The sequence below is a fragment of the Mus pahari genome, unplaced genomic scaffold, assembly GCF_900095145.1.
Source record: "Mus pahari unplaced genomic scaffold, PAHARI_EIJ_v1.1 scaffold_10278_1, whole genome shotgun sequence".
Lineage (NCBI taxonomy): Eukaryota > Metazoa > Chordata > Mammalia > Rodentia > Muridae > Mus > Mus pahari.
Window position 1 is genome coordinate 23,517 of NW_018393297.1, and position 11,136 is coordinate 34,652.

An 11,136-nucleotide genomic window follows, 5' to 3' on the forward strand; every position below is an offset into this window, starting at 1 on the left:
AGATAAATTTTGCCTGAGACTCATTCCTCCTAGCTACATAAGGACCACCATTCTTTCCTGCTTGCTTTCAAATCCAGATGTAGAAGACACAGCTCTAGCACCATGACTGCCTGGAAACTGTCATGCCTTCTGCCATGATTATAATTAACTGAATCTCTTACCATGTATGCCTGGCACAAGGAAATGTTTTGAGATTAAGATCTGTCTTGATCGCTTTGCCCCATCTACTTTGAGAATGAAGACCATTCTCATCAATGAGACTGTTGACATTCCAGAAAATGTTGACATTCTGAAGGGGCACACAGTCATTTTGAGATCCCACAGTGGAACTCTGAGGAGGGACTTCAATCAGATCATTGTAGAGCTGAGTCTTCTTGGAAAGAAAATAAATGGCTCTGGGTTGACAAATTGTGTGATAACAAAAAGGAACTGACCACTGTCAGAGCCATTTGGAGTCATGCTCAGATCATGACCAAGGGTGTTACACTGGGCTTCCATTACAAGATGAGGTCTGTATAGGCTCACTTTCCCATCAATATCATTATTCAAGAGCATAGGTCTTTGGTTGAAATTCTAAATTCTTTGCAGGGTTCAGACGAGGACAGGTGTTGCTTGTCTCTCAAGCCAAGAAAGATGAATGAATTCTTGAAGGAAATGATACTGTACTTGTTTCAAATTCAGCCACTCAGTTTCAGCAAGCCCCAACAGTTAAAAATGAGGATATCAGGATGTTTTTGGATGGCATCTTTGTATCTTAGAAGGGAACCATGCAGCAGGCTGATGAGTGATGCCTCAGTTTTCTAGCTCCAGAAACAAGATCCTGATCACAAGTAAAATTTAGGCTCTCTAAAAGACTTACATAATGAAAAAAAGAAAGAAAAAAAAGATGTGTCTTGATCATGGTTTCTTTTCACAGCAATGGAAAAATCCCCTTACACATGTCCAGGGGTCAGATGTGGTTCATATTTCATATTTTTTGCCAGAGGCTTGGTGCTCTAAGAATAGAGAGGGATCTGGGACTTGTTGGTTGAATGTTTCCATGACTGGGCTGCACTGGCTATCTCAATACACAACTGAGGAAGAAGATCTACATCTATTCAACAACCAGGCTGCTTTTCCTAATCAAAACTCTATTTGGCAAAGGATATGGGCTGCTTCACAGTTTTAATCTTCAGTGGGTGATTGATAATCTGCCAGGTGCATCAAATTGTTCCAGACCATTGAATCCAGCAAAGATAAGCATGCAAAATTCAGGACTCTCTAATTGGAAGGATGGCTGTGTTTTTAAAGGAGCAGTGAAACTGAGTTCATTTCCATGCATCATCAAAGGGCCACTCACAACCTCCTGTTAGTCAACCTGCAAGGGAATAGATGCTATTCTCTGGCTTGCAAGGGTATCTCCAATTGATTGGCATGTACTACAGTCTCACAAACATACTCAGAAATAAAAATCAAAATTAACTATAAAAAAGTGCTCTTTTCTAAAACAAGTTTCATGTAGTAGTGAAGTTGCCATACATGGCCAAAGGTTTGTTCTAGTCTGCTTTGCTTTTGCTGTGACAAAAACAAAACAAAACAAAAAACAAAAACAAAAAAACTAACTGAGGAAGAAAGTGTGTATTTCAATTGAGAAGTCCCTAGTCCCAGGTCACATTTCAATACTGCTTTGTGCATTCACTGGTATAACAAGGATACAGGAGCACCCCATTCAGGTCTGCAGTTACTGGACTGCTCTCCTGTTTTCATACATAATCCAATAGAACATTCCCAACAGTAAGTTGTGCCCTTACATATTACCTAGAGGAAAACTGTTGAATGTAGTTTCTCCATCAAGTGTTCTTTTCCCTGTATAAAGGAAACGCATCAAATTGACAAACCAAAACATCAACCAGGACAAGGTATGAATAAAAATGTCCTATACAGGCTTAACTGTTTGTTCACTTCATCCTCAACTACTGGGGCTTTAGGGAAAGTATGAAACTCCCTGATCTGGAGTCTCGCTGAAGAATCTTTCATGTCCTGCAAATCTTCACTCAGAAATCACAACACACATTGAAGAGATGTTAAGACACCTTTTAAGCGTCACCTGACCTGTCCCTCACCCATACTCTAGATGAACCTTCCACTTGCATCTCTGAAATGAACACTGTCCCCTCTCACTCTGCAAAGACACATAACCCATATTCCCCAAAATTGGTTTGCAGTTTTAGCCTGTTTGTAGTTCTGTGAGTGTTTCTCCATGGTAACATTTCCTATTTTTATAGAACAGACTGCAAGAACTACCAGTTAGATTTGGCGATCACTGAGGAGCCCAGTTCCAATTTGGGAATGTGTAGAGTCCATTTTAGTTAAAGCAGAAATTAAGATTTCCTGATAATGCATCTTAGCCACTCTGAGTCCTGGTTCCTCTGTAAGGCTCTTTCCCTCTTGAACTCAGGACACATGCATATGGTTCTGGATCAAAGACAAGGATCATAAGAGTTCAGGATCAATGGACTCCTCTTTTGCTTAGGAGTCCAGACTGAGTCAGCACTTGTATCACTTCACTTTCCAACTTTCATGAGCATTAGGGAACTGGAGTCTCTAGGTATTGCTAATTGGAATGAGAGACATGTTTGCTGCCTTAGTGAGGGTCTGCTCCAGTCTCCCCAGATGTGGGTGTAGGAGGTCCTTGCTACCTCTCATATTCTCTGAATTCTCTTGAATGATAGACACACACGCAGCCTTCTATTTTAATATGTCTTAAACAGCATAGTGGGGCATACCCCATCTTCCACATTGCTATTGACTACACTCTGATGCTCCTGAATTATACTTACTAATATCTGTACTCCATCTTTACTACCCCAGACTCAGGCCTACAACCCTCCCAGGCCCTAATTCCCGACTTTCACATGTTGGCAGTTTCTTTGTATCTACCCTACTCTTTTCAGGGTTGGACCTTCTCCTTCTGGACATTGTATCTTCCTCCTCCACCTGCATACCTCTCTGGGAATTCTACTAATCCCAACTCTGTTTTCCTGCTCAGCCATTGGCCACCAGCATCTCTATTTACCAATCACAGCCAATAGGGAGGCATAGTCCTTCAGTGTCTTGCATGTAGACGTAAGGATTCCATTGTAATTGGAAACCCACATAAAATAATGCAAGCATTAAACCAAATCCACAATACATGCTGAGATGAGTAATGTAAGGATTGGTTACTGAAATCTAGGAACAATAGGGCCTACCTCCTCTTTATAACTTAAAACCTAGGGCCTAGTATCCTGGGAGTAGTGTGTAGGGACAAGGTACTTAACCCTGATCCATGTCCTATTGTCTTGAGTCACAACATTCTACTGAGTCCAACCTCAGAGACCAAAAAGTTAGCAAATCTAGATAATTTTATTATAAATATGTCTAGACATGTCTCTATATATTTACAGTTTCTGTGTATCCCCAAGGTAAACTGCCTTCTGCCCCTATATTCATCCATACTGACTATTTGGAATAGAAATCTAAGATCCGGTTTTTATTGAAAATTGTACATAATAATTTCAAACTGGATCAAAATAAGTCTTAAAATCCATGGATACTTGTTCGAATTAATATGGATTTGAACTGGTTCTGGGTAATTTTTTTGACCCCTATGATTTTGTTTTTCTAATTTTTTTTCAAGACAGGGTTTCTCTGTGTAGCCCTGGCTGTCCTGGAACTCACTCTGTAGACCAGGCTGGTCTCAAACTCAGAAATCTGCCTGCCTCTGCCTCCCAAGTGCTGGGATTAAAGGCATGTGCCACCACCGCCCAGCCCCCCCCTTTTGATTTAATTAAACTTTTTTTTTAACACTCCATATTCAACCCCCCTCCATGTCCACTCTCTAACTCATCCACATTCCATACCTCCTCCCTCATCTCAATGAAAATGTCCACAACCTCTGAGTCCCCACCCGACCAGACTTTTCTACTCCCTGGAACCTCCAGTTTCTTGAGGGTTACATTCATCTTCTCTGACTGAAAATTGGCATGGCATTCCTCTGCTGCATATGTATTGGGGCCTGCCCATGAGTTGGATTCCATGTTGAACCTGTCACTGGACCTGATTTTCCTCAGGCTCTTCTCCATTTTTCCCCCTGCAATTCTTTCAGACAGTTCTTTCATTTCTGGTCAGAGTTTTTGACTGTGGGATGGCAACAACCTCCCTCACTTGATGTCCTGTCTCTCTGCTGGAAGTGGGCTCTAGAAGTTCCCTCTCTCCAATATAGGGCATTTCATGTAAGGTCTCTCCCTTTGAGTCTTGACAGTTTCACACCTCCCAGGTCACTGTTACATTCTGCATGTCCATCTACCTCCTACCTCCTGAGGTTACTCCATTCCATTCCTTCTGCTGGTTCCCAGGGCTTAAGTCTTTTTCCCTCATCCAATGTCTGATCATGTTCTCCTCTTCTCCTCACTGTTCCCTCCTACTTCCAGGTACCTTCCTTCCTTCTGTGATTGCTTTCTTCTCCCTCCCAAGCAGTATATGATTTTTGTCTGACCAGAGATTCCTCAAAGACCTGCCTTTGTTTCTAATAGCATAGTTGGGAACACAAGTACATGGGTAGAGTCTGGCCATACCCCTAGGTGACCTTCTGTTAATTCTCCCATTTTCAGGACAAATCTGTCAATTCACAGAATCTGAATTTTATCCTGTCAGTCACGTTCTTTTCTGAAGGGCATGAGGTGAAAATGGCATTCCAGAGGCCATGCCTGGATATCTTCTTATGGAAATACCCCATGGATAGTCAATATGAGGACAGTGACAACAGAGCCCTGATCACGATCAAAGAGGCAACTTGTACCTCTCTATATGTGGTCCACAAGGTTAGGTTAGCACAGATTCCTAATGGAGAATCAGGATAGAGCCCTTAGGTTTCTTCCTCATGATGTTATTTACTTTAAGCTTTTTTTTTTCCACAAGAAAAGCAAAGATTAATTCAGATTTATTTGAACTGATATTAGCATAGTAGAGCTATAACTAACATATACCATTTAGTTTTTAATTTATTTTAAAACAGGTCCTCAGTATATAACTCAGGTTGACTTGAATTTGCAAACATCATGTTGGCAAGTCGAGTTCTGTGGATCTGTCAGACATGTTATGCTACCCAAGGCTGTCAGACACCAGGCTTTACCTCTCACATCTGTGACAGAATAGCAGCGAGATGATCTGTGTGACTTGACAGAAAACCTTCCTAATATTGTCACTGATAGTTCAAAACAGAAGACACCAAGTTCATAGACAAAACTGAGAAAAATTGTAATTCATCTTGAAACAATAATCCAAAATTCTCCTGGATTTAGCACCAGACTAAGACCTTAACAGATTGACTGTCTACATGAGAGATCATCACAGACCCTGGACAAAGCTGAAAAATTCCTGAGACCTTTGGATCACGTGACCCAGAGGAACTGGTGTACTGGAAGATTGGTTTTAGGAGATAGGAAAATTGTTCAGGAGGAAAGGGACAATGAGAAAGCCCAAGTGGAACCAGCAGCAAGGGTAAATAGCCCAGGGCTCGCTTGACTCCACACTGCAAACAATGCCATACAGGCATGGCATTTAACACAGCAAACACAAACTTCATAATGTTCTGAGCTTTATTTTTCCATCAAGTCTTACTCATTTTTAGGATATCAATCAATCACACAATCTGCCAAGAAATTGCACAAACAAAAGCAAATAGCTAAGTAAAGACAGAAGCATAAAATGTTATATTGGTGAAAGCAAAATTCCAATCAGGGATGGAAATTTCCTAGCTTTGCCTGTGTGGGAATATGAGAGATGACTGGGGAATACACACAGTAAGCATCAAGATGGGGCTTTGTCTTGCCTGTGACCTGCTTACATTGTGCTCAGAGGAGACAGACACATAGTCATAGGCAGATGTAGAAGGAGAAGTCACCATGGGCAGAAAAGCCAGATACAGTGTTTAATGGCTCTGTACCACATCTATCTTAACCTGTAGGTAAAAAGAATAAGAAAGAAACACAGATATGGGTCATTAAATGGTGACATAGACAACAGCTTGTCACTCAAAGAGCTGCAATCCCAGGAGTACCAATCCCTCAGGATTCTCTCCTCAGTCCCTCTCACAGACGGACACCAGACTCTAAGTTGTCTCTTTTTAATGCTGTAACAGAAAGATGGGAATTCTGAGGAATTTTACCTCACTGTGGCAAGCAATTAAAAACAGTGATCTCTTCTGAATATTAATATGTTTCCCATGGATGAGTCACAACTCTTATTACTGACTAAACTGAACATAGCTTTTTTCCTGTATAAACTGGATCTTATATTAGAGTTCATGGAGGCATCAGGATAAAGATGGCCTAGAGGGATCTCGTGGTCTTTATCTCAGATAAGTGTTCAGAACTGTGTCTCCAGATCCAGATAATCATGATGGGAACCTGTCCATGAAATGTGATATCTAGAACACTGGAAGTTTATGCAAAATAGGGAATGTCCCTCTGATATCTTAGAACTGAGAGTAAGTTCTCTGCCATTTCTGTCATTCTAGTTGTGATTCTGTTTACTATTTTCTTTATGATTCACAATGGAGGTACTCTCAGCACATCTGCCCTGTATGAACTGCAGTTATGTGGATGAAATCTGATGTCATGTTTAAGGCCTTTCTCACAGCTTGTGCTTGTTATTTCTATGGAGACATGGATTAAGACCCAGCCCCATTCTTACCTCTACTCCTCCTCTTCCATATAAAAAAAGTCATCACTGATCCCATAAGTACAGCTCCAAGAACCAAAGCAACAACCATAGCCATGAAGGGGATGATGGGTTGAGGAGGCTCTGGGAAGGAAATGAATAAAGGGAGTGTGAGAGTCTAACATCCAGCTCTGTCTCACCTGTTTTACATTTCCCTCTGGACTCCCACTCCCTCTCAATGTTCTCTGTGCTCACTCCACATCCTTACCCCATCTCAAGGTGATGGGCTGAGACAGCCCCTCATGATTTACATGGCATGTGTATTTATGTTCTTCCCCAGCAGAGACCACAACAGCTGCCCATTTCTGGAAAGTTCCATCCCCAGAAGGCCTGGTCTCTATCACTTCCATATCCTGGGTCTCGTTGCTTCCATCCCTCTGCCAGGTTAAGGTGATTTCAGGTGGGTAGAAGTTGAAGACCCAGCACCTCAGGGTGATTTTCCTATCTGGCTTGATCTTATGGGTCACATGGATTTTAGGGGTGTCTGTTGGGAACAATTGGAAATTTAAGGCATTTTGCATTCATCCTAGACATTCATCAATGCTCATGGAACTCTGTGTGAATGGACAAGAGAGTTAGCTTGAAGAAGAGGTGCCAACCCCACAGAGCAGTATAAACTCAGGATATGGATGGGGTAATCTATTCCTGGGAAACTTTCAGAATCAACCTAAGCCAGCACAGAACAGGAGATGCTGTGTCTTCAACTAGGTATATGGACTTCAGTTTCTGATTGGAGGAGATGAAAGACTGGGAAAGACCATGGTCAGACCTCAGAGAGCAAGACATTGTGCATGGACCATGAATGTGTTTGAGTGTGGCCCTGGTAAACAATGCAAGTTGAAGGAACTGCAGCTTAATTCACACACTGAACTGTGCTGAGAGAAGCCTTAGCCCTCTGGAGAGTTTCTCTGTCTAGTTGAATGCAGAAACCCAGAAACACAATTCTCCCTTTGATGCAAGACTGAGTTAGTATTCCAGCTGCTTTCTGCTGAGGAGGAATCATCAGGGAAAAGGAGCTACAATCTCAGAGCAGATGGGGGCAGTTTCTGTACTTACCTGTTCTCAGCAAACTCGTCTTCCCAAGGTTCAGGTATTCAAGGAGCATGTCCACACATATGTCCATCAGGTAAGACTTCATTGCCTTTTCAAAATTTTCTTTATTCCACTGTTCCTTAAGTATCTCAGCTGCCTTGCCGACTGCTCTGAATGTCTTCATATCCTCATTCAGTGCTATGTAGTCATGGTTATTGAATCTTAATTCCATGAAGGCATGACTGAAGTATATACTCTCCTTGACTTGGCAGCCATGCCTCTTCTGGATTGTGTGATATTCTGGAAAAGACCTCACTCTCAGCCACTTTTACAGGGCAGGTTACTTGGTGTGAATCTTCAGTTGGTTGCCCAGCCAATGTGTTTCCTAATGGATTTGAACTTGGATTTAAACTGCACAGAAACCCAGGTCAGTGACTTCGATGTCTGCAGCCTAGTAATCATGGGTCATACATTCTGGGTTTGATGCCTGGATGTATCACATAGGGACAAACCCATGGGCAGCTTGATGTTTGTAATTCCTCCTTGGGGGTTTACTTACCAGTCATGCTATCATTGTAGATGTGGAGCATTTTCTTCATTGTGTTTTTGAGGGAATTCAGGTCACGCTGGACATTCTCTGTTATCACATCCCAATACTCTGCAGTTTTTCCATTCATCCATGGTGCTCGGCTCTCTACCCTCTGATTCTCTGATCTACTGTTGAATCCCATGATTAGTGTATCATCCACATAGCTGACATAGATTGACTGGGGCTCCGGAAGCACAGGACATGACAGGATGGTGTGTTCAATACGCAGAGTGTGTAAACCTAGGCACAGTGGGCCTTTTAATCCACACTATCCACCTAGGACCCAATGCCAGAAAACATGCCTATACCCAAGGAAGGGAGCGATCAAGGGGAAGGATGCAAAATGGAGAAGGGAAGAGAAAATCTGGCTCAGTTAGGAAGAGATATGCTTTCCCGTTACTGCACCCCCAGGGATGAAGTCCCTTTAATTCCCCATGTTTGGTTCTTTCCCTTCAAATTTCCACACTCACCATTTGGATGCTTCGTGATGGCCAAGTTGACCATGAGTAGCAGAAGGAGGGGATAGGATTCAAAGTTCTTCATCTTCTTGGTGAGTGCAGACTGAGTTTCTGCTAGTAGATATTCATTTTATAATCTTGATAAGGAAGAGGCTGATTGGCTTCTCTAAGAAATCCCAATGGTAGTGATAAACTGTGTTTGCTTTGAGGGATATAAAAATGAATTTCTGTAAGAGCAGTCCCTAAGGCCCTGATTTACCAGCTCAGGTCTAGCTCTGGGGGCTGGGAGCATAAGTGCCGTGTGTTGTAAGACAAGTTGTTTACCCTGAGTTTTGATCTAATGGTCATGATCACAATGTTCCTTTGAATGAATGTGATAGACCAGAGACTCAGTAAGACTCAACAACCTCAATGTCATGGTGTCTACAAAAGGCTGACAAAGAAAATGCTTCTCAGTGCTAATCATGTTTGTGTGGATTGTATCAACCAATCTTCATCATATTTAAAAATTGAAATTTGTGACATTTACTTCATCAAACATATTAAGAAAGTGCATATAAATAGAATGTTTACAATAAGCAACAACTATTTTCCTGAAATACAATAATGACTTGAATACAACTTCTACCTACTTTTATTCTCACATTTCCCATTAGATATTCTTGAGATTTGCAAAAATATTTTTTTATTCATTTTACATCCTGATAGCTGACTCCCAGATCCCCTCACAGAGTCCCTGCTATATTCACCTCCACTTCTCATTTGAAATGCTGGAGGGCTCTCCAAAATTTACTTCCTCCAGGGCACATCAAGACTTTGCAGGGGTTGGTGCATCTTTTTCCACTGAGGGCACAAAAGGCATTCCAATTAGGGTAATATATTCAACACACAGATAACACATTTAGGGATAGCCCTTGCTCAACTTGGTGAGTGAACTCCATGAAGATGGAGTTTCATATGTGTTACATGTTCAGCATGTTTGGGGGTACGATTGGGAGGAGATAGACCAGAGATGAAGGAATGCCTATGTCCAACACGATTTGCACCTTTGTTAGTGATTCAGTCTCTTAGATCCTTCAGGTGTCTAGGTTAATTGACACTTTTGGTCTTCTTGTGGAGTTCCTATCCCCTTCATGGACTTCAATTCCTGAACCAACTCTTCAATAAAATTCCACAAGCTCTATCCTATGTTTGGCTGTTGGTCTGCCTCTGCATCTGATTCAGTCAGCTTCTGGATGGAGCCCCTCAGAGGATAGATATGCCAGGATCCTGTCTGCAAGCACAAAAGAGCATCATTTGCAGTATCAGTGATTGACACTTGCTCATGATATGGGTCTCAAGTTAGGGCAGTTATTGGGTGAATATTCCTTCATCTCTGATCTATCCTCTGTCTCAACATTTCTTGTAGACAGGATAAAGATTAGGTCAAGTTTTGTGGGTGGTTTAGTGTCCCTATCCCTACAATGGTATACATGCCTGGCTACAATGAATATATGGTCTCTAAATGTTTAGTGCTGGAAGTCTCAGCTAATCAGTGGGGGTTCATTGATTCCAAGGAACATTTAACATCATAAGCCTCTGAGATATCCTCAAGGCACCCTCCCAATCACATGTTCAAACATGTTCGACATTTCCATTCATCCTCCTGGCCCCCTGGCTTTCTCTCCTGTTTCTTTCCAAAGCTGATACAAAAACCTGCCCTTCCCCTCCCTATGTGCTCCCCCACCCAGTTACCTCCCTCCATCTGCCTCATATGATTATTTTATTACCCCTTTTAGATGAGAATCAAGCATCCTTGTTTTAGCCTTCTTTCTTAGCTTCTATAAGTCTCTTTAATATATGCTGTGTTTCCAATACTTTATGATTAATTTTCACTTCTCTTTTTGGATCTGGGTTCCCTCAGTCAGGTTGGTATTCAAAAGTTAAATCCATGTGCCTGAAAATTCATGAACTCTTTCTTTTAATGGCTGAAGAGTATTCCATTTTATAGATATACCACATTTTATTTATCCATTCTTCAGTTGAGTGACATCTAGGTTTTTCCTAGTTTCTGACTATTATGAGTAGAGCTGCTCTGAACATGGTTGAGCAAGTGTCCCTGTGGTATACTAGGGTATTTTCAGGTATAGGTACAGTAGTGGTATAACAGTGTCTTCAGGTAGATTTATTCGTGCTTTTTCTGATAACACCTACATTGATTTCCAAATTAGTTGTAGAAGTTTTGACACTTCCTCACCTGCCACTGTCTTCACTTCACTGTTCTATCTTAAACATTCTAATGTGTGTAAAATTGAATAACAGGGTCTTTTTGATATG

The 11,136-nt window shown here is 41.6% G+C and overlaps 1 protein-coding gene and 1 pseudogene across 2 annotated transcripts; one reads left to right on the plus strand and one right to left on the minus strand.

Moving 5' to 3' along the window:
• The first annotated feature begins 235 nt into the window (after positions 1–235).
• Positions 236–788, plus strand: LOC110315458 (annotated as a pseudogene).
• Positions 789–6,691: 5,903 nt separating this feature from the next.
• Positions 6,692–8,905, minus strand: LOC110315457 (class I histocompatibility antigen, Gogo-A*0501 alpha chain-like). Of its 2 annotated transcripts, none has more exons than XM_029534737.1 (5): positions 8,833–8,905; positions 8,333–8,602; positions 7,798–8,073; positions 6,950–7,225; positions 6,692–6,825 (listed from the first exon to the last, which is right to left on the minus strand). In XM_029534737.1, the coding sequence occupies exons 1-5, from the start codon at positions 8,903–8,905 to the stop codon at positions 6,692–6,694; spliced, it is 1,029 nt and encodes a 342-aa protein (XP_029390597.1). The 2 variants fall into 2 exon arrangements, with proteins under 2 accessions (XP_029390597.1, XP_021045169.1); XM_021189510.1 differs by having other exon boundaries at positions 6,692–6,823; positions 6,942–7,225.
• Positions 8,906–11,136: the final 2,231 nt, after the last annotated feature.

Bases quoted from the DNA above. Each gene is read 5' to 3' on its own strand.
- LOC110315457 (XM_021189510.1), bottom strand. From the start codon at position 8,905: ATGAAGAACTTTGAATCCTATCCCCTCCTTCTGCTACTCATGGTCAAC. The intron at 7,226-7,797 runs GTAAGTACAGAA...TGTTCCCAACAG, and splicing joins GACGAGTTTGCTGAGAACAG to ACACCCCTAAAATCCATGTG. The intron at 6,824-6,941 runs GTGGAGTGAGCA...TCCTTCCCAGAG, and splicing joins CCTTGAGATGGGGTAAGGAT to CCTCCTCAACCCATCATCCC.